The sequence below is a fragment of the Anomalospiza imberbis genome, chromosome 7 (assembly GCF_031753505.1).
Source record: "Anomalospiza imberbis isolate Cuckoo-Finch-1a 21T00152 chromosome 7, ASM3175350v1, whole genome shotgun sequence".
NCBI lineage: Eukaryota > Metazoa > Chordata > Aves > Passeriformes > Viduidae > Anomalospiza > Anomalospiza imberbis.
Genome location: NC_089687.1, coordinates 4,803,647 through 4,827,712, shown reverse-complemented (window position 1 = coordinate 4,827,712; position 24,066 = coordinate 4,803,647). Strand labels below are relative to the sequence as shown.

Here is a 24,066-nt window from a genome sequence, read left to right as displayed (position 1 = left end):
CAAGTGTCTTACTTGTGGTCAAATGCTGTCAAGAAGGTCAATTCTCAGAAAGAAAAACTAAAGCCATTAAGCTCAGCTTAACAGTCAGCACAACCTCAGGAAAGACAAACTGTGCCACGTCTTTCCATCTCTTCTCTCCCCGGGGGCAATTCTTTTTTTTAGGGTTTTTTGGGGGGGTATAATTTATAGCTTAGGTATGAAAATAATTTTTTTGGGGGGTTAAAAAACTTCAAAACAAAGTCTTCCTCAAAGCATGAATTACTTTTATAGGTTTTTCAAAAGGCTGATCTTTTAATTTTTTCGTTTTACGAGTATATATCACATTAGGTTGGCTTCTGTGTAGGAATTGCAATTTTAGCAAGCAATTAATCCATAAATGAGCTGTTTCAGAGTTCTAGGTATTGGGTATCACCCTTCAAAGGCTCTGTGCTGGCCTTGGATTACATCTCCATGTTTCCACAGACCTCAAAAGAAGCTCATTTTGCTGGCAGTCATTTAATTGAATTCCCCATGAATCACTTTGGAAAATCATGCTCAGGATAATCAGGCACAGGCAAAAAAGAGGAGGTAGCATTTCTAATAACCATGTCACTGAGAGATACAATGACCTTTACATCCTTCAACACTGAACTTCTTGTTGCTTACTTTATTCCAGAGGAAAACACACAGCCATGGAAATTACACTTATTTGATCCAGGACCTCTTGCCAGGGCTGCTGAGTTTCTGTGCAATAACAGGTCCGTGATTCCTCCCCATCTACTTCTCATCTTTGACACAAACTAGAAAAGTTGTGGTTTTGACATCATCAACCCCCCCAAATTAATAATTAAGGATTTTGAATATTTTGCACCATGTGCAAAGGCAAAATGAAATCTAATTTTAGGCATTACGCTGCATTTTGTGTACTCAGAGGGTGACAAACTCTAGCACTTTACTGAATAGAAGTGAAAATCTTGTATAAGGTTATTCGCTTACTGTGCACTGAAAGCATTTAAAAAACAAAGGAACTCTTCTTTCTTAAACTTTTTGTGCATCACAGAAATCTTCTGCTATGTATTTGCAAGGCAAAAATCATTCCTAACACACGAGAAATGAGCTCACCTTACCAAAACCATTTCACTACAGTAAGAGTTAATGTAACAGTTTATATTTTGAATTCATAAATAACTGCCTAAATATCTGCATAGGTAGCACACCAACTTCAGAATGATAATAAAATTCAAAGTCTTCAACCATTTTTTCAGGTAATTATATTTGACTGGAACAGGTTTGGATATTTGGACTATGTAAAGGCAATGTTAAAAACTTTCAGACTGGAAATCAAAGTGAAATGAATACATAGAATAGAAAATAAAGTAGGAAGAAAAAAACAAAAACACAAAGCACAAAATTTAACTAAGCATTTTTAGACTTTAAAATGCTTTAAAGAAAATTAGCAGAAGCAAGTAATTCTATTCCCTGCCAAATCCCAATGTATACCTGAGTGTAGCAGGAAATTTGCAAAATAATTATTTAAGAAAAAATGTTTTTTATTCAGAAAGCTGAAATTGTAGCCCCTTACTTAATGAAGCTGCCGGGGGCCAAGCTGCTGTTGCCAGCCCTTTAGAGCTCAGGCAGCAGTGCCTGACTCACCAGGAATGAGAATATCTGCATTTCTGATTCAGGTTGCACAGACTCACACCTTGCTCTTCCAAGATCTTTATGTTCGGTCTGGTGTAAATTTCACTTCCCATGGTGTTACCTGACACTGTCTAATCCCACCAAGTATTTAAAGTCACTCCCCCAGAAAAAAAAAGTGAATAAACTAATTTATGCAGAGAAGGCAAATGCTTGTATCCCAGTGATGGGACAGCGTGCTTATGCCTCAGAAGTAGTATAGAGCCCATGGGGAAATTATAAAAAGGAATTGCCTCTAAACGTTCTCTGGAGCCTCAACAACTCTGCCTATATGCTGGCTGTGGCAGGAAGTAAATGTAAAAGCATCAAAGTTATCCCCTGGCCCCAGGCAAGTGCTCCCCAGCAGCCAAAGATGGGAGCCCAGAGGGAAGAGGAGCAGAATCAGTGGAGAGAAAGGCAGGAACATCCTCCAAGAACGATCCCGCTTAGGATGACAACTGGGCATCATCAAGAGCAGCCCCAAACACCCCCGTGGAACAGGCTGAGCTCCTCCACACTGATGGCAGTGCAGGATTTGTCTCACTGGGGTGCTTCTCTGTAACCTTCCCCAAGGGCGTAGAGGGTACGAGCACCATGGACACCCATCCTTTCCAGCCTGTTTGCTCTAATACCCCATTAACCATCAGAACATCAGCAATCCCATCACCCCAGCAAAACTACATTTCCTGGAAGGGCTGAGCTCTCTGGTTTTCCAAATGATGGAGTAAGGAGAAAAAGGAGGTCAAAAGCTGAAGCCCAGGTCACAGACACCAAGATGTTTTCCAGCAGCCAACAGCAAACTACCTGGATGGGACAAAGCCAGCAGCCCTGATAGGCTACGTGCCAGTAAACAGGATGGCAAGAGGTCCAGCCAGAATAAAAATGCCTTTATAAGTCTTTTCTTTACCACTGTTCACCAACCACAGAAACTTTGCCAGGGTAAACTGCAAGAGCTTCAGTGGGAAATGTGTTATGTTTCAGGTCTGTAAAAATTGTATCAGGAAAGTTAATACTCCTCCAAAGCATTCATCTTGTTCTGTCAGAAACACTTCTCACCAGTTAACATAAAAGTTGGCAATATTGTATTGCTGCATTAAGCATTTAATTTAATCTTATGTAAACTAGCAGCAGTTGGATAAAATTTGTTGACATTTGTCATTTTGCTGTGGTTCATTTCCTACAACAGCTTCAGAAGTTTTACACTACTGATAGGAAAAATCCTGATGCAGAGAAAAAAAGGGAGTACCTATTCATCATCTCAAATCAGACTAAATTAATATCTTGCCAGTAACAACTTCAAATGTCTTGCTGAAAAATACATGTAAAAAGGTATTTTAAATAACAGATTCCTTGTTTAACAGTAACTACACAGACCAAAATCATAAAGAGTGAAAACAAAAGACCACATGTTCCCCTCATGTCCAGCATTTTCTTCATTTACCTTTAGCAGCTTCATGGCAGTGCACCTTCAATGTATGCACATTATTTATTGAGCTGGGATTTTCCAAAGCTACTAAAGAGTGGTCTGGGATCCCAGCTTCTATTGAATTTCAATGGATCTACTCATAAAAGAATTAGGAGCTTTAGGAAATTTTATCTTTATTGTTTCATACCACAAGAGCAACATTGCATCCAATTATCTTATCCTTTGCTGGTAAAAGAACTACAACAGAGGTACCCAATTAACAATTTTTTAAGCTTCTGAAGCTAGTCTCCCATAATTAGCATCCAGAGAATGAAAGACACACTTTTAGCAACCAAAGTGAGACTCAAGCTTTTAAACAAGACACTTCTGGTTGCTGCATTTCTTTTGCTCCTCCAACTTCAGTTTAATCATGATTATAGACACTGACATTCCCTAAAATCCCAGAGGAAGATAATTATCAGAGATACTTTCAACATGTTACAATAAGGATACATCTACCCAAACTACCAGAGACAGGGACCATTCAAATTTGATGATTTATTAATGGCAACCAGAGTTGCTTCAATGCAGGGCCAGTCAGCCACAAATAAATTGTGTGGGTGGAAGGTATGCAAACAGTATCTGGATAGCATTTAGGAAAGCTTAAATGCCAGAGTAAGTGTGTCAGGATCACAAACAAAGGGCAGTTGAGGACAACAGGACAGACAAGAGTTGCAGTCTGGCTGTGAGGAGTGAAATGCTTTCAGGATTTTGTTGCTGCTAAAATAAATGAGAATCAAGCACTTTTGGACTTGGCAGTTCCTTTTAGAGTGCTGCTCTGTTAATGGGAGATCTGATATTGTAGGGTTTTATTCCCTCTGGGTTATTAATGACATTCAAGCAGTATTTGGGGTCATAGATGGTTCTAATGGGAAGCTGTGCTGCTGCAGAGCTCTGCTGCCTGTTCTGCCACAGATGGATACAAAAGGAGCTCAGGGGAACCTCGTTCCAGACCTCAAGTGCCTCCTCACAGGGCAGCTGTAAGGTACTGTTATAGCACCTTTCTCTTCTCCATGGCTGAGAGACAACAAACAGCCCTTGCTGGAGCTGCTGCACCCAGCACTACAATACCCAAACATAATCATGTGCACAGTTTCAAAAAGAAGCTGTAGAAAATAAGCAACTTCTCTCCCTGCTCCTTTGTTTCACCTCGCCCTGGCAGAATACATTCTGACAGAGAGGCGGTGGTGAGCTGAGATTTGAAAACAACATGCAAGCCAGATGAGTTCTGAAGCTGCAAATACACAGAAAAAGCCTTAAGTACTAAATGGAAGGAGTAATTTGCCAATGCACCTTTTAGATTTCAGCTCTGTTAGCAGGAGGCTGAGGAGAAAAGCAGGTAATAGCACATCACATCAAATATTTTTCTGGTTTCAGAAACCACAGTACTCCTTGGGCATGGCTTACTTAGGATGAATATGTTACTGAGAGGTACAGTTGTGGAATACAAAACACACAGGTAAAAAAACATGTTATAAACTGGATCTTTAAGATACCAAAAAATTAGTGAAGCTCTCTACTTACAGTTGCTGAGATAGGCAAATACTTACAGCTTAAGACCAACACTAGTGGCAAGAATGGTAAAATAAGCCAAAAAATCCAATCAAAACACCAAAAATAAAACAAATAACCAAAAAGCCCCCAAAAAAACCACTAAAACCATCCCCAAGAAAATGAGTACTGCATTGATGTTTCTAAGTGGTAAGTGCACACAGTAGTGAAGTCAGCTGATGATACAAATATACAAATAGTCATCAGTGGTATGTTTTTAAACTCTATGCTTTTCAACAATGGATTTGAGTTTTGTAATTGTCTCACCAAAATCACGTGTCAGGTGAATCTGCAGGCAGACATTTTAGTTTTCCTTTTAATGGAAATGTTCCTCTGAACATTTGCATCATGCTCCAGACTCACTATCTGTAAAAGCCAAACTGTCTGGCCAGATTCTGGTCTGTCTGATAAAGTTCTATTGATTTTGAGTGAGCTTGCTGATTTAGGCTACTGAAGAACCCAGCATCATCTGATTAGGTTGAGTAAATTGATTTTTGAATCCTGACTATTTGCAAAAAACCCATGAACAACCGAGAGACCACCCAAGAAAGCGTAAAAATTACTTGGTCAAGAGTTTTATTAATACATTTTGTTTTTTTTTTTTCAAAAATCAATTTTCTCATGAACAACTCTGGAAGAGAAAAGCAACAGAATTTGTTCACTAAATTATTCATTATAAGTTTCTGAGGTATCTTGGTACTGTAAAAACCAGCATCTTCAGAGAGCAGAAAGAACTACAGCTGCCAAGAAATGGAAGAGAACACAAGTGTAGCTGCTGTAGGGGTTCACTTATGATTTTACCCAGCTGTTTGTGAGACCATTTAGAGGAAGGTGGGAAGTAGAAGGGGAACAGCCTGGTGCTGGAAGCTTTCTGCTGCCTGAGAAGAACACACAGGCAGAGCCAGGACACCCCCAGCACACCCCAGACAGCTGAAGGAAGCTGTGCCTGCACAGAGCCCTGCCCAAGAAGGGCCAACACACACTGAATTCAACAATAACTAAGGATGCCACCATTTCCCCCTTTTCTGTCCCATCCCAGATCTCCTTATAAACACTATTAAAGGAATTAGACTGTAGGATTTCAGGTGGGTTCCTGAGGCAATTAGTTGATACAGGCATATCATGTGTGTTTGTACAGCCAAGTAACTTTCAGGTTCTGTTGTAAACTTGGTTAAAACACCACCAGGAGATTGCTCACAAAGATATTTAGTTCCTGAATGTTTTCTGCAAATAGATGCTTGAATGATGATACTAATAAGACTTCTCATATTCTCACCATGGGAAAAGCTGCAGCTTGAGAATTTCTCTCCTTTTCTACAGTTTGAAATTCCCACAGGAGAGAAGTTAAGAACTTCCACTCACAGGAAAAGCTTTGATCAATGCCTGCACATTATTAGAACCCAGAAAACCCTATTACTAGGCACAAATCCACAGAAAATCAATCCAAATCCATTTGTTTATGGCTATAGGAACAACTAGCAATATCTGTCAGGCTACAACAAATAATTCATCATATGCAAGTCAAAAAAGAGCTGACAAATTCATCTAAAACAAAAAGACACATGACTCCGTGCACAAAAACTGAATGCTATGTCCCTGGTATTAGCATGAGAGATCAAATACATCATAAGAATATTTTAATGTAATTTTTAAGTTTCTACAGACCCTGTGTACAAAGTATCAGCACCAAAATAATTCAGCAGCATTATATTCATTTTTAATGAGAAACAACTTACCTCATGAAGCCAGAGTAGGCACACAAATTTCAACAATTTGACAGAAAATTGTGCTGACCATTAAATACAGAACCATCCAGTGCAAAACAAAATTGTGAGCAATTATGTAAGAGAGTTTCACCCAATGCCCCAGCACTGTCACTTGGTTCTCACTCAGTCCTGAGTTACACTGGGAGGGTGAGAGAGGGCAGCAGACCTAAGGCAATTATTGTCTCACACACTCAGCTGTGGCCCAGGCACCTCATTACCCAGCAGCTCCTCAGCAAAGGCCCTGGAAGCTGGAAAAGAATAAGGATTCAAGCACCTTCCTTCTCTATAACCAGAAAAACCACGGTGCTGACTTCTGCCTTTTGCTTAGGACAGCCTAAGGAAAGCATCTGACATAAACTGGTCACATTTGCAAAGGGAAAGGTTTCCAAGAGGACCACGCTGGTTGATGTTAGGAAAAGTGTAGACTCTCTTTCCCACTACCTCCCCATTTCTTCCAGCCATCAATAAACTCCAAATGCCATGTTTTTAATGTGCCACAGCTTTAAATGGAATTGCTGAACACAGGTCTTACAAAACATGTGAAGCTCCCAAGATGAAAATACCTGGGCATCCAGTGAGCTGTTGGGTTTGGAACTACATGGTGAATATCAGGAGGCAAGTTAAAAACTCTGTGTGTGACCCTTAGTGTGCTCCTATCTCGATATTCATTAGTCAGAAAAACTTTTACCTGCACATATTAGCAGTGTGCTTGAAAACACCTCAGAGAAGGGGGCGATCAGTCAGCAGCGCAGTAACAAAATCCCAGCTGGACACTGCAGGATGCTGCTGCTGAGAACCCCAAAGTGTGTGGAGGGTGGTTAATCAGAGCACCCTCCCCACAGCCCCCGAGGCAATTTTCTGATCAGTAGCAGAGAAGGAGCTCTGGAGCAGGAAGGCTGCAATCAGCACTGCAGTGTTTGCCCAGACAGAAATGGCTCCCAGACATCTTGAGCTTCTGTCCGTCATTTTAAAGATTAGACTCCTAAATACTGTCTGATGTTTGATATTTTCTTTTCTTTGAGCAGCAAACCCTATTTCCAGTCTTCCTGATTGTCAGTATTGCTTTGATACAAAATACATGGTTCTTCTCTTACATTAAGTGATTATCCTGGGGATAAAATCAGGAAATTCCCTCATTTTCCTCAGAACACAGGAAACAAGGGAACATTAAGATTTAATAACACCTCATCAGTAGTCTACAAGGCTGATAAGAAAAAAGTCTGTAAGGTTGTTACTCTGGTGTTCAAAAGCTCTTAGCCACATTAAAAATCAAAAAAACCCAAAAAGGTCTTCACTATAATTAAATATGCTTTATTAAAGCTTTCCATCATCTTCCTTTCTTTGTTTATTTCCTCCCTCACAGCTCTCACATCATCTTTCATTCTTCCCTTTGATGTTTGTATGCTTTTCATATTTGTATTGAAAATATTTTGCACTTTTCCACCCCAACTCCCTGTAAATGTATTTAGAGGAGCACATTTTCCTGTGCCTGACTTTGCTTGTCCCCTCTCAGCCCATCGACAGCTCAGGCAGAGCAGAGGGCACACATGCTCCAGTGACAGAGTGGCACAAGAACAAAACACCTTCCATCTTCTGTCTCTCACCTACACTACCAATGCAACCTGCTCCCCTCAACAGGAAGAGAATTTATAAAACAGAATGGAATCTGCCCTTTCAGCTGTATAGTCAGTGTGACTGAAAATGTTTCAGTTCCAAGGGAGATAAAATAAAAGAGCAGCTCCTCCTTTACTTACACGTGTCTAAGGACTCATCAGAATCATCAGGACAGTCGGGCTCCCCGTCACACAGCCAGTGCCAGGACACACAGGTGATGCCATCGTGGCACAGGAACTCCCCTACGTCACACAAGGGATGCTCTTCTGGAAATGAGAATGGGTTAGAGTGAAATGGTTACAGGTGAAGGGGAAAAAAAATGGCACAATGAAAATCCAAAGTGAAAATGAAATGATTCAAAAAGCAAAAATCAAAGGAAACGATAGGAACAATATGAAGCAATAATTTAGTGGTATCTGATAGCCTCACTTAGGGAATTCTAACATCCAGCTGAGGGCTCAGTGGGAGCTGCCCATCACCCTTCCAACCTGAGAGGAACAACATCACCAGGAACTACTTTTCTGGAATAAAATTTTAAGTAAATCTGCTTTTTTTCTAAATACTTCAGCACAAAGGAAATTTGCTCACTAGATAGAAACCAACAAGCTTTAATGGTGTGTTACCAGCAGGGAGGTTCCTGACTCAACTCTCCTGCCACAGAAAATATTTTTATATTGTTTCAAGCAATCAAATTTTCAAGGATGTATTTTTGTAAGCAGTCAAAGTTCTACTTAAGTAAACTCATCCATTTTCAACTATTTCCTTAGACACATTTTAAGGACCAAGTCCTTCCTCCCTTTTATATTAAAATAATTTTATAGTTCACATGACAAATTAGCAAACAAAGAATTTAAAGTCAACACTGGGGCACCTTGAAAACAATGGCTTTTAAAAGAGGGCAATTCTGGAAGTTTGGCACACCCACACTCTCTGCTGCATTCAACCACCACAGGCTGATGTCCTTGAGATCTAGAGTTAATTAACTCAAGACTATTCCATCATTATTCAATGTAAAACTATTCTAATATTAATTAAAGCTCACAAAACCTCTGTGCAATATATTATATTCATTTTATCAATATATAAATTACAGTAGTGTCTTCCACAAGGTTACATTGCAGATTGCAGGGAAGAGGTTTCCTCATTATTCTTACACTGGCACAAGAGAGAAATAACTTCAGTGGAGTCAATACTGCCACAAAGACATAAAACCAAGTATAAAGGAGGAGACAAAACCCAGTCCACTCATAGATCTCTCCATTGGCTTAGTTCATCCAAAAGCCATGGGATGTATTATCACTAAAGAAAAAAACAAGAAGAACCCTTTATTAGAGTAATAATTTAATAATTTCCTGTGTGCAGGCCTCATTTCCGAGGTCAGGTTCTCAACTACTGACGCCATTCGATTTTCCAACAAGCCAAATTTGCAACTACTATGTAGATATTTTTCATATTTCATAATATAACTGTAGCACAACTTCTTTTAAGACTGCAAGAATGAATGTATTTTTTTATAACTTAATTCCTTCCCCTCAACAGCAAAAATGAGCAACTGCATAATTAAGAGTCTAAGTTTACATGGAGTGGTTTTGCTTAAAGCTTTCAGGGAGATGATTAAAGACCCTGCTTTGATAGCACATCTTGAAAAACCATCCTGGAAGTCAGAAAGAGGTAGAGAGTTTGGCAAGTTTTAGCATTTCAAAGATATAGAGTAGTGTGAGAAGCACAGAGAAGAACTCTATAATATTTGGTTTTAGAGTATTCTTGAAAGCCATGATACATTTCTGCTTTTACTACAGGATGAACTGCAATTTTCTGTGTATTGCAGGTCTGCTTCTAACAGACCTGGAAATATTAAAACTACCATTGCCAAACATGTCCACTTATTTATTCAGCTCTGGAATGTTTATTCCTTAGAGCAAAAGATAGTTGAAAATTCTTTCATTATTAAGAGTAACAAATTTATTTATTTATTTTGAGAGGCTTCTGAACTGACAGCTAAGTGAAAAATACTACTGAATAAATACAGAAATGTAAAGATGTGAAAACACTTCTACAGTCAAGGTCACACAAGTGTCTGGCTCTACATGAGCCTCCCCAAATAACTCCATGTACAGCACCTATAGAAGAGAAATCCTGCCTGAAACAAAACCTGGCAGGGTGATTATCCCTTCCTTAGTGCAACTGCTTCTTTCAAATCTGCAGATGGTCACACATGTCTACACACAAAAATCTTGCATTTGCTCCTCTTTTGGGCAAAGGTTATGAAAATAGCCTAAGTAACTGGATATAAAGAAGTTTTAAAAAGCAATTTCACACTGAGCTCAGAGTTGAACGTTTGTACTTGAAAAAAGGCTTGTTTGCTACCTTTTTTTTTAAGATGGAAAAAATAAGCTATTTCCATACTATTAAATTCTTGCTTTCCATTTTATGCAACAATACAGAAATTATGGAGATCTAAGCTTTTTATATTCTCTACCTTGAGAAAAACTTAGCAGAGTGAAAAAAACACTAACTTATAAAACACTTTGAAAAATAGATTTTGTTTAGAATAAAGCAGTTTAATATTACCTCAGGGTTTTATTGGCTCTGAAAGTGCTTTCTCAATTGTTTTTATTTTGCATAACCACAGAATTATTTTTGTTTTCACCTGTTTTCTTTACAGAATGAATTTGACCAGTTAATTACGAACGTGCACTAATTAGCAGGCTTTAAAAAAATAAAACAAAAATCACAACAACCCTCTTGCTGAAAAATAGTCATCTATGATGGCCCAGAAGTAAAACAGTTCTTTTCAGTGACATCTTTTTCTTTCTGTAATACGTGAGCTGTGCAGGGAAGCTCCCAGTGGATGGGAAAATTCACATTTTTAACATCCCAGTTCTCTGAGATACAGAGCAGATGGTGAGAAATCATCCCTCTATGGGTAAATGAAAGCCTTGTCTCCCTAAGGATACTACTCCTATGCTCCTATCCTATGCTGCAAACACCTGGCAGTGCCTCGTAGAAGGAAAGTAAAAAAAAAAAAAAGAAATAGAAAACCTGGTGCCTTTGTTTAAAGTCAATGCTCCCACAGCCAAAAATGTGTTGATTTTTTTTTTCTTTTTTCAAGATGAACATTTTTTAAAGACGACAAGCTCAAAATCTTCATTAGGAAAGCAACTAGAATTATATTCTATAAAATTACACTGAACTTGGAAAACCAAAATTCCATTATGATGATAAAAGAAAAGAGGAAAAAGGGAAACAAACCAATCAACCAACCAGCACACAAGGCAGGGACTTGATGTCTGCCCGGACCAGGAATGCTCCCGGATTAAAAAGGCATTTGCCTCTGTAAATTGGCATTCAGCTCCTAAAAAAGATCACTGCTTGTGGCCACTGTTTAGGGTCAAAGGGATCTGGATCCTTCCTATTTGAGGGAATGCAATGAAGAAAAGCAGGTCAACAGGGCTCTTGAACAGAACTAAATGGGAGATAACATTTATATAATTGAGTGCTCTCCAGCTCTGTCACGAGACTGGAAACTATTCACTGTGAATCTAATTAAGAACTGCCTTGGTGAAGGAACCAGGTGCCCAGAGAAGCTGCTGAATCCCAGAATTGTGCTTCCCACTCCCAGCAGTCCCTTGCTTGGGCACTCTGTGGATCTGCCAGGCTCCTGCTGTGGTCCTGGTAACCCCTCAGCCACTTTCATGGGAGCTGCTTGGTGCTCTGTCTTCCGAGCAATTCCAGCTCCATCTGCCAAGAGCACCTGAGAGAGCCCGAAAAAAACAACCTCCCATATGGCAACGCTCTTCAAAGAGCAAAACTCAGCCTCATAAAGTCTTGATCCACTAGAGCAGGGAGCCTGCTCATTAGGCTTTCACTAAATATTCAGAAAAACCACATGTGCACGCTAACCCAAAAAGCACATTCCTAGAGAAGCTTTTGAAGGATATGATACAAGCACGATGGGAATGAATGTTGAAGGATAAGAGATCATCACACAACATAATATTCAAAAGCTTTTATAGCAATAGCTTAAGATCAATGTGAAGTAAGAATGCCTCACTAATTGATTTCATTTAATTTTGCACTTAAAAAATATTTTCACTTTGTTTCAAGTGAAACAAACAAACAACAAAAGCTGAAATTTTCAATTCCCTCTCCATTTTCAAGGATAAGGGCAAGAAAAGATGCACACAGACTAGGGGGATGTGTGTGTGAACATGCTTTCTTTTTCCACTTGAGACTGGTTAAATCAAGGAATGAACCATGGAATCCATGAATAAAAATGATAAACAGTTAGACCTCAGCTGGTTTGTCCCTTAGCTGCATACCCAGAGAGAACTCAGAGCTGAGAAAAGGAATTTCCTGCCAAAATATTTTTTTTTCCCAGAAGCAAGAGAACAGCAATAGTAAGAAAGAGCAGAAAGGCCAAAAGGAGTGGTCAGAAAACTGCAATCCAGCTGTACATTTCCATTGGGATCCACTGGCATCACCTGTCTGCACAACCTGGAATTCTGGCAATGATAATAAACCCATCCTGCCGTATTTCAGGGATGTTATGCAACCAAAAACTTGAACTTTTAAGCTCCTAATTAGTTTTGCTTTGATTTTAATTAAGTTATCTTCATTGCAAGAGCCAAAGAACTCAGAACTATTTTTTCCCCCCTCTCAAAAGAATGTTTTCCATTTGGGATTTTCTTTGATCTCTCACTGAAACATGGGAGGGTTTCCATATTAATTTCAGCAAAATTTACTCCAAAGCTGAAAAGTGTATTCTGGTAGTAATTTATGACAGAATTCATCATACGCTGAAACCTAAATTACTGTAACTGAAAGGGAGATGTGAAGAAAAAGCATGCACAGCATTTCCTACTTATGAATTCCAGACTTTATATAACACTTTTCAAATCTTTCATACCTTTGGAGTTAAATCTACATTTTTAGAGTCCAGTACAGAGTAAAACATTTTCATTTTGACCACACTAAACTACAGACAAAATCCTTGAGATTCGTCTTGCAAAACAGTAAACGGAGTTTTACATTCAGGCTATGAAAATATAAGATACCATTTATTTCTGTCCTACCCAGTTCAGTGTAATGCTGTGCTCAAAGTCATGAAATTTTATTTACAGAACCCAAAAATCTCTCACAACATCTACCAAACCCTGATTTGAGCTTCCACAATGCAAATGGGCTTAAAGAGCTGCTGGTATGTTCACATGTAGCATTCTAAACAGGAATATGGATCTTTTATGTGTATTTATTCAGCTCTTGGCATAATAGTTATCACTTACTCAGCATTTACTAATCAGTTAATTGGTTTATCCATAAGTAGGGCACACTCACAGGTACCTGTCAGTAAAAGCACCATATGCTTAGTTTAAGGCACATATGTTTAAATTCCATGTGTAAACTTTCCTCAGTCTGCACATCTCCCACCCAGCAAGGTCACAGGCATCTTGTTTGGAGTCTGTGGAGTGACATTGGACATCCCAGCTCTCAGTCCATAATATTCATGCTCAAATTCCTTATTTACACCACACAGATGCAAGAATTCCTCGTATTTTTTGGACTTGCTCTTTGCTACTATAATTCATGGATCAGATTAGGCAAATATTGAGAGAGATCAGTACTAACGGAAAACAAGAAATATCCACTGATGAAAATCCTGCAGTATTTTTGCAAGTGGGCAGGTGATAAGTTTGGGGACTGTCTTGTTCCTTGCTCTTTTTGGCTCTTTCTTTGCCAAAAGCATATTTCCATTAAGGGTGGGACACCAAGTTCCCTCCTGGATTTGAACAAGAGAAATTTATTCAAACTCAGCTTGGCACAATCTAGGGAGAGGGAAATTTAAGAAATACTCAGATAATGAGAAACACCCAAATATTCCTGAGCCAATTTTTTATCTAATCAGCAAAGGGTCACAGAATAATACCTATCTCAGCAAACTACAAAATGACATGATAGTTATGTTCCTTAATGGCTCAAAAATACCACAGAATAGCCAGGTGCCTTCTCTAACACAACAGAAAGATCCTAATAGAAACACATTACCTGCAATCCTGCCATTTGCCAATCCCTGCTCCCAGTAGCCCTACAAAGAAAGGAGGCCGAAGGCCAAACAAGCTCCCTCTGAACCATTTCTTCACAATTATCCTTCGCCTCCTTGAAAGCTGAAGGAAACATGCAAAGACATTCCCCAGGGTGAAGTGGTCCTTCTTTCCAAGCAGCCTGACGTGGATTAAATGTAAACGTCAGGGTGGAGGGCCAAAGTGACCATCACTTATCCCTCTGTGTGTGAAGAGTGACAAGCCCTGTACCAGAGTCAACAAGGTGCCCTTTCAGCTGCTGACAGCCAGTGCCAGGGTGAACATGAGCAAAAATGTTCTCACTTGTGGAAAGCCTTCAAAGGCTCCCACTGAAACAGCCCTTCTTTCTTTCCCATGTCAAAGAACAAAATGACTTTGAAAAGAGAGTTTATATGGAATGTGACAACCTCTGAGCCTCTCCACTACCTTAGCCTGTATTGTCATAGTGTGCTCATAATAATTTCATTTCTTATTTGACAGGAAGAAATGGTTGCAACAGAACTTGAAAAAGTTAATGAAAATAAAGGAATAAAAAATAGGTTTTTATAAGGAATGGCAAGCATCTTGGAAAGACCCTTCACAGGAGCTCTTACATAAGGACACTTCCTGTACACTTGAAGAAGCAACAAACTTTTACAAGAAAAAGGAATTCTAGGAGCCATGACTTGAAAAACACAGTTCTTGTACACAGACATATTTCCTGCTCCATCAGGAAGGTCAGGAGAGAAAAGACTGAGGTTTTCAGCTGCTCCCAGGATCAAACCTCCAGAAGGTCTGACAGGCAAACTCCTGAAGAGCACAAGAAATGAGCAGACGGGTGGGGACTGAGGACAAGTCACCCGGCGCCGATTTCAAACCCAGCTCGCCGCAGTGCGCCACTCACTGTGCCTCCAAGCAGGACTTCAAATGAATCTTTTTCATCTCCTATCTGTGCTAGCTCTTGGAATTTAGATATTTCCAAGCTACACTTCTTCCCCCACTGAGTTGTAAAGTTTCCAAATTCCATTAAAATGTTTTCATGACAAAATTGTTTCTCTTTTTTTAAAGTGGGATGGAAATCCTAACTTGTGACAAATTATTTAAATAAATGCCACACAAAATATTTTCTCTTTTGAAAGCTGAAACATTCATTACATAGCTTATTACAATACCTTTGATTAGCCCTCTGCTGAGCAGATGTTCTATCATTGTGAATTTTCACATATGAATGTTTTTAGCAAATACTAAAAGATAATTAATTTAGATAAATTTCATCTATCAAAGGGTAATCAATGATGTCATTATTTTAAATCGGTAGTATTCTTACCATGTAAAACATAACAAAGCCATTTCACTTGAATATTTCAAACTCTAATAGAATGACATCTGTCCACACAAGGAAGGAAAAGCACATAAACTGTTGAGATATTTTAAGACAATAGGAACATTATGGAAAAATTAAGAAAAAAAATTGGCTCTGCTTATCATCACGTTGAATAAAGGTAGTTTTTTGTTTTCTTTTAAAGTCCAGATAACTTTATAAGGGAAAGATATAGATAGGTAAGATCTAGGAAACTCAGATGACTGCAAAATTGGGAAAACAAAGTTATACTGAGAGAACAGAAAAGAAGTTACCATAAAGGATTAAAAATTTAAAGGGAGTATGGAAGGAACTATAAAGTATCTGGATTGAAGTGAACCATCTTTTTTCTCTGTTATTTCCCTGGAGGAGGATGTTGAGGCTATGTTAGCACTGGTGCTTGATTTGCTTGTTTATTTTAGGACTCAAGCACAAATGTTATTCCTTTTGCCATATCCAAAAATTACATATTGTATAGGATACCAAAAAGGTTAATCCTGAAATCACAGTATCTTCTATCAACTAAATGGTTTGTTCTCCAGTCCAGCTCCCTCACAGGTGGTCAATGCAGCTCCTGGATGCAGCAGTGGAATTCCTGCCCTGCCTGGCTCCTGTTCCAGCAGATGCCACACCTGCCCCGGCAGGCTCGGATCCCATTTACCCGGATCCTGTTCCAGCACAGCAGCACGGGGCCATCCATCCTCCCTGCCCGCCTGTGCCACTGCACTGCCATCACCGAGTGCTGCCTGCTCTGCTAAGCACCCCCAGTGTCCCCCAGACGGGGCTGGGGCTGATGGGATCCAGTGCTGCATTTACCCCGCAGCAATCAGTGCAGCGGGCTGGGGGAGACCCAGGGAGGGGACTGCAACTTGCACACAGTTTAACAGCACAAACGAAACACAGAGTTTTGCAGAAGATGGCAAGGCTGGAGAAGCGAGAACCAAACTCTTGGAGGAAACCTTCTCAGAAGACAGTGCATTCATTTTTGCAGCTACAAAGGAAGGAAGCTGTGTCCTACCCTGCTCTCATAGCCAGGAGAACCAAGCCTGCTGTCACTAAGCATTTCTCAGAATGCTCCCACTTAAAATGACACAAAATAATGATGAACAGGTTTCAATAGCAGATGGAAGCCTATTACATAATTCAGTTTTAATGACCAGAGAAATCTTAAATATGACTGGTTTGTTTTGTGCAACAAGAGACTTATATTAAATGGAACAGCCAAATCTGCTTCTGTAAGCAACTGCATATGTTTAATACACATTTGTTTTATATTAGGATAATTAATCTACAGGGAAATGGGGTTAAATACTAATATAACTTTAAACTATACTCAGTTATTGAAAGGATGTGAGAACTAGGGGAAAACCAAGCTAAAATCCCTGTCTAAATAGTGTCTATGTAAAGAGGTAAAAGGAAAATCTCATTACCAGGGTTAACTCTTTTATTCAAGTTGGACGTCACCAAATATTAAAAATATAGTAGTAATATTAGAAACTTGTAACTAAATCTGTTTCTCATATAAGCCTTTAAAAATTGACTAGAGTCCTAAAAATGTCTCCACATTTATTCTGGGCCCTACTGAAATCGTATCCATTATTTTAAATAGCTACAATCAACAGTTCTAAGTTAAATTGTAAGAATTAAGTAAAAGGCACACCAAAGGGTCACTTAATATAGGTTTAATTGCAATATAACAGTTGGGAAAGCAGTTACAATTGTGATCTTCTGCAGCTCAGGAATGACTTTCTTGATAATATGATCCAAGACTGATAATTTAATTTGGAAATGCATACATTGAATAATAATTTTCACACCACTAGAGAGCAATATATTGTGATATTAGCAGCTGCTGTCAGTAGGTCTTCAATGTAATTTTCTGAACAGGCAAACATATCATTCACAGGCAGCAAAATGCAATATTTAGCAAAAGGTTTCTGCTAAAATATTTAAAATGGCATTTTGCAGGGAAGCTTGTATTTCACCCGAAAAGTCCATGTTACAAAGAAGGAGCAAAGTAAAGACAGATGTGACATCAGCCTGGTGTCACTCAGCCACCCACAAACAAGCTCTGAAACCCTCTCTGCTAGGAGCTGCGAGTGACCACAGGCAGGATTAATGACCCCTCCACCCACTGGCTCCTCAGAAGCAAGGAGGAAATGGCCAAAGCCTCAACACTGAGGTGAGGAGTTGGAATGATAAAAGGATGAGAAGACTATTACAGGCTTCAAATTTGGACTGATAACAAAACCATTTATTTTTAAAGGGAGCCAAGAGTGACCTTGCTCTGTCAAGAGCTTTACTGCAGGAACAAGCTCTTGTCCTGGGTTGCGTTCTACAGTCACCACTGGTTCATCATGCAAGGCAAACCAAATACTATTGCCCAGAATTATGAAATGTTACTAAATAAAAATAATAAAACATTTATTTATTGAACATTTTAAAACAAACATTCTTTAAAAGCAATTATATATAAACATTTAATTTTTCAAAGGCAAACAAATTCCAATGAACCATCAGTTTAGATAATTATTCCTTTGATTTATTAAGGACATTCTATTATAATTTGTAAGTGTTGACTACTATTTAAAAAACATACTGTAAAAAAACAGCTATGAAAACAGATACAAGGGAAATAAAGACAACTTTGGATATAAAGCTATCAAGCAACTTGCTCAAAATAATTTTAAAAGTTTCTTGCCAAGAAACTTGTCCATGTTGGACACTTGACAAAAACTGAAAGACCCCCACATATCCTTATGGAGGAAACATTTAACTCAAAGGCAGCATTTCTGTGGGAAGGCTTTTCTCAGCTATTGCTTTTTCAGATCCCTGCCATCCCTGAGGTTATTTGTGTCACACAAGATGATCAAGAGAAACAGGCAATTAGAAAATTAAAGACAGCATCAGGAACAGAATCGATAGGATGGTATGCAGGATTACACACACAGAGTAAATGTTTCAGTTGCATGAAAACCAAGGAAGCAATAATTTAATTTTTAACGTAACTGCTTTCTTCAATCTATCCAGGAGTCTGGCGACTGAAGGGTGGCCAAGAAAACTCTAACTTCTAAGAAATTCCACCGCAGTCATGGAAATGAGGCTCATAACCCTGATGTGCTGAACAAGGAGCTGGTGGACACCTGAACAAATATGACATATCCAGGTTTCACAGGGGAAGGTCGCACCACAAAACGGGCTGGAGGAAATCCATCACTAATACAGACTCAAGGTCCTCTCTGTCCCCTCGCTATCCAAAAATCTTTAAGTCATTTTTGAGACTTTCCATATGCGAGGAAAAGATAATTACAATTTAAATGATGGCTGAGGAAGCAGGACAGGAAATCAAGAACTTCATATCCAGAAAAAAATCAGTCATCTTTAAATAGAAACCAAAAGGCATGGGACGGGTGGTAAACTCAGAATCAAACCTGAAGATGGAATAATTTTAGCAGGTCAAAAGATGATGGATGTTTAACCTTTGTTAGCAATAGCAGATCTGACTTCATCAGCAGGGGTGCTGAGGATTTTATTACCAGCTTTGCGAGCTGCTGAGGTTGTGAAGAGAAAATTAAGCCCTGGTTTCACCACACAAAAAAAGTGAACAAAGACTCTCTTTGCATTGAGCTTTGCCTCTAAATGCTGATTCCAGCTCACCCTTAAGTGATTTCATGCATATCAAAGGTGAGCCAATGCTTTATACTGTAAAATAGGTAAAATCTGGTCAACTGTCACTTCCACAGCGGTGCTGGTTGTCCCCAGCTACATCCAGGTGATGCAAAAATTCAAACTATGTCTGCTGGGATTATTAAACAAACAGAGTGCTCTGAAGACTAAACCCTAATTAGGTACAATGTCGGTATTGTAAAAGCACAGTAATTATGGCCCTGCTTGTTCTACTAATTTCCTTAGCACTAAGAATGTAAATTCTCACAGCTAACATGAAAGTGGTAGTTTTCAGTACAGAAGTCTCCCCTCTTCTGATGGGGAAAAAATGCTTCTGTAAAGATAACAACATTGTACATATACATGTATAAATTTAAAAACTCCATGGGACTTTGGATCAGGCCACAAATAAGGAGCTTTTATATCCCTGTGCAATATGGACCGCTTAATAGAGTTAAGTGACATTCATCTTTATACCATCTCCTCCCCTGAGAACAGAGTAACAGCAGCCGCCTACACAGAAAAAACAATATTAGAAAGCATGTATTTTTAGCAACTTTAATTATATTCTAGCATATTTAATTATATTCTAGCAGCAGGAAAGAAAGAGATGCAGAAGCGTACAAGCAGGCAATTTTCCCCAGAAGACAGACACAGCTTCAGAGCTCTGCAGCAGAATGATTTCACTTGTGAGTGGGCTCGAGTCAGAGAATTACTGAGGGGACTGCCCTGTTAGTCCTGCACTGGTTATTCCTTAACAATTCCTGCAGAATGTATGTGCACACACTGCAGAAAGAGATGGTTTGGCCTGATCTATGACCACAATAATAACAATACTTCTCAGGTGTTTTTTTTAGTGGCATCCCATTTCTAAGCTTCCCCTAGCTAGTGGTTTGTTAAGAGCAGTTCTCTGTACTTTAGGGCACAGGCAAAAAAGCAGTTTTACTTCTCAAATCCACTGCTGTTAAGAAGCTGTGGACCTGAATGCCAGCCTAGATTGTGCAATATTGTTAATATTTTTAATAAGTATCTGAAGCTACTGATATTCCAGTCATGTAATGATCAAAAAGCCCACAGGAGAACCAGAGAAATAGGGTTCTAAACTAACCCAGTTGATGAATTCAAGTAATTTCTTTCAACACACTAAAGCAGCAGCTTTTCTGGGCAGTAGGCTGAGGGAAGATACAGGACAAAACATTCAAATCACTACTGCTGCTGATTACATGCAATCAGACTTTCATCATACCTATTGCTTTTGCTGTGTGCAGGGCATGATGGATCATTTAGATTGCATTTGAGATGCAAGGGAAGAAAAGAGCTTCATCCCATTCATAAAGAACACATTTTCCTGCTGCAAAGTCCATGCCTCTCGCTGAGCAGCACATATAACTGCAGGATTTGAAAGAAGCTGAGCTTAGGAAATATTTACATCACAAAGGTAAATGTTTAGTTTGGTGGTTTAGTGCCATATTAATTTGGGGAAATAAAGCCTCATTTCTTGACTGTGAAAGGAGGCAGTTGTGGAGGTGCTGAAGAGCACCTGCATTGCTCAGCACTGTTGCCTCTGTGTCCAGCCCAACCTGAAGCAGCTCCACGTTTTTAGGATATCAGAGATTTAAAACCTGTAATAGAAAATTACTTCTGTAGCAAGCAACAGAGCATCCCATGCATGTTACATTTTCAGGGTGGATGTTATCAGTGTAGACAAAATTATACCCACGCCAGAGACTTTCTATTGTAGAAATAAATAACCAGTGAAAGAAATCCTTGCTCAAAATGCCATTGCTTTAAAGAACTGCATTTAAATGCATGAGTTTTACAACCACTATTAAAGTAAGTATTAATAAAAACCACACACTTAGAGCATATGAATATACATTCTTGTGGGGGTGTCTATTACAGTTTCAAGAACCAGGACCAGAAGTAAATACTCCCCAGGTGGCTCAGCCCACTTGCAGCTGAGACAGGGGAAGGATCTGCGAAGATTCCTTCCCACTCTTATTTAAGCAAAACTGAAAGAATTTAAAGCCTGGCAATCAATAACCCAGACAGAGTCCTCCTGCACTTTGGGTATAAACATTTTACAGTGCCATTAACACATCCCTGTGCACTTCAAAACTAAACCTTGATGCATACTTTAATAATCCAGAAGGATTATAATGCTGACTGCAAGTTCTTAGCAAATGAAGTTGTGCTCACTCAGGAATACTTTTTGACTAAAACTCTGCCAGGAACACGTGCTCTGCAATATCCAATATGATCCCCTTTGCACAGTACTGCTGGGGCCAGATGAACTACCAGCTCTTGTATACCAACAAAAAATAGAATTTAAAATATCAAATTATTACTCATTTTATGCTGACAAAATCATACACAACATCAACTGCTGAAGTTATTACTGGAAGGCATGTAATAATATTTTAAATACTTTATTTCTCCAAAATAATTATAACAGCTCACATCATGGTGTGACAGTCAAAAAATATTAAATTTTGTTTCACTTCCTGTATTTATAGAACAAATACAAGCCTGAATTAGGGCTCAGGGAATAGAATATTTAGTTTGTACAATCTAAATATATCTCCCAGGGAAAAACAATTAATTATCTTTGTTACTGCCACTACTGCTGAGAACAGCTGCAATTTCTGGCTTGCCAAGTTCACGTCATCGAGGGTTATTCCTATTAATATCAATTAAGTTCTAAACTGTTTGAGTCTCTACAATAATGATGCTCAAGTAGATTTAAAGTGCCGTCTCACAGAAAGCACACCTGTGGCAGAACTGTAACACCTATTCTTTTCTATCTAAAAAAAATTTTAAAATAAAAAAAAATATATCAAGAATTATAGCTATGACCCACTGAAATGTGTTTGAGCACTGGTAAGCAAGGCACACAAATTCATAAGATGGCCCCAGTGACCTGTGTATTTGCTTTCACTTAAAAAGTGTGGTAAAAACTTAGTTCCTGGATTGAATCGGAGACACTGTTACACCTTCACTTGGGGACTGCCACTAAAGCAGCCCCTGAAGCCATGGCACACTGGTGAGGTGTTTATGTGTTTAAAAAGAGATTGGATGTGTTTAAAAAGAGATTGGATGTGTTTAAAAACAGACTGAATGCAGCACTGGGTGCCAGGGTTTAGTTGAGGTGCTGGGACATGGGTTGGACTCAATGATCTTGAAGGTCTCTTCCAGCCCAGTGATTCTGTGAAATTGAATGGCTTCACTGCTGAGTGCCCCTGGAGACCACCACGGCTGCAGGAAACTCCTCTGTGGCCACCCCAGCCCTGCCCTGAGTCCATCTATTTGTAGGATATTTAAATCTATTCCTCATTAAGCCATTGAGGGCTGATGAGCATCAACAACAATTTGTTAAACTGAGAAAATAAGTTCACATAGCAGAACACTGACTGAACCAAGTCGAAACAAGTCTAACTACACTGAGCTCTAGGAATTTAATTTATTAATCATTTTTCGTCATTTACCTTTAACCGACTAATAAAAATACAGTTTTGATTTTTTTTTTTCCCCCTCTTAGATCCATTTTCTGCAGTGGTGTTAAAGGAGGGGGGAAAATGACCAAAACGAACAAAAAAGAAAAAAAAAGTAAAAAAAAAAAACACCCAAGAAAACCACAGCAATGGCTTTGAAGACATTTCTAAAGATTGTATTGTGAAAATAAATTTATGGTAGCTTGGCAGGGAATTTTAGGTAAGATTTAGCAACAAACCAAGGCTGTTTGAGAGCTGCTTTGTGTATCTACACAAATAAAAATTATTTTTTCCTGTCATTTACTTCTCAGTAATGAACACAATCATAAATATTGAGATAGTTTAAGCAAAAATAAGTCTTACAATCCCAGCAGATACAAATACCAGAAAAAAAAAATCCAAGAGATTTTAAGGGCAATTTGACAAGAAAAATAAACCATATGCTTAATTTTGAAGAAATCCACATGTTATCACTGAGGACAAACCAGCATTCCAGGTAGAAGACATGAATATTGAAAATGACCTTAGGTGATGAATGCAGATGGATACACAGGGGAAAATTTTTTAAACTCACACCACCTGTTTAAAGATATTTCAATGATCCCTTGAGGTATTCATTAAAATGGCTGGCTATTTGAAAGCATTTTGGAAATGTGCCTTTTGAGGAAACAGAAAGATGACATTGTAGTATTGTAAACAGGCATCAAAATTGTGAAACTTTTGATCAATGAAAATCAGAATAAAAACAGGATAAGATGCTCCAGTCAAACAGCATTTTCTTAACTTCCCTGCTAAATGGAGTGAGGAATATTTTTATCACAATCACTAGAATTTGACAGAAAAGATGGTAAATCAAATCTAAGTATTCATGAATTTCCAAAGATCTCCAGCTGGGAACACTGATGTGTTTTAAGCCTGAAAGGGCAGAGTGAGGCCTCCTGAGGACACTCCAGGAGAGCTCTGTCTCAGAGCCCCAGCAGGATTCAAGACTGCTGAGATCTTTGCACACCATTCCTATCACACCCATGGACCAAGGCACCAACAGGAAAACTACCCACACTGTGCTCCACAAAACAAAGGATCTTTCAACTGGCTTGGCTCACTTTTTCTCTTATCTCCTGCTGTGCTGATGGAGATCCACATCATAAGAGTTTTTTACCCCAGCCCACATCTGGGGCAGCACGTTCTCTTTCTTTTGTTCCATCAGAAACATCCCACTGGGAATGATTTTAGCTAAAAAGGGACATGACACAATGCAGCATGAAGAGTGAGGAGGTGGAGTTGGATCCATAATGTCCCGACATGTGAGAAGTTTAACCTCCCACAGAGATTAATCTGCCAGGCCAAACAAACTCTACCTTCTGCAGCAAAAAGATTCGTGGATTTGTGAGCACTAAGGGGGAATCGTACAAGCTCTCACAATTTACAAAGATGAATG

General features: G+C 39.0%; 1 protein-coding gene and 1 long non-coding RNA gene across 2 annotated transcripts in view; both read right to left on the bottom strand.

Annotated features, from left to right (window-relative positions):
* Positions 1–24,066, bottom strand: part of LRP1B (LDL receptor related protein 1B) — a 633,449-nt gene that overhangs the window by 464,470 nt on the left and 144,913 nt on the right. The window contains exon 2 of the mRNA XM_068195161.1: positions 8,193–8,318. Within this exon, the coding sequence (XP_068051262.1) occupies positions 8,193–8,318 (126 nt within the window). The remainder of the gene's footprint in view (positions 1–8,192; positions 8,319–24,066) is intronic.
* On the bottom strand, positions 13,865–15,541 carry LOC137477584 (uncharacterized). The gene is made up of 2 exons (XR_011001066.1): positions 15,016–15,541; positions 13,865–14,921 (listed from the first exon to the last, which is right to left on the bottom strand). It is a non-coding gene; the product is annotated as an uncharacterized lncRNA (long non-coding RNA).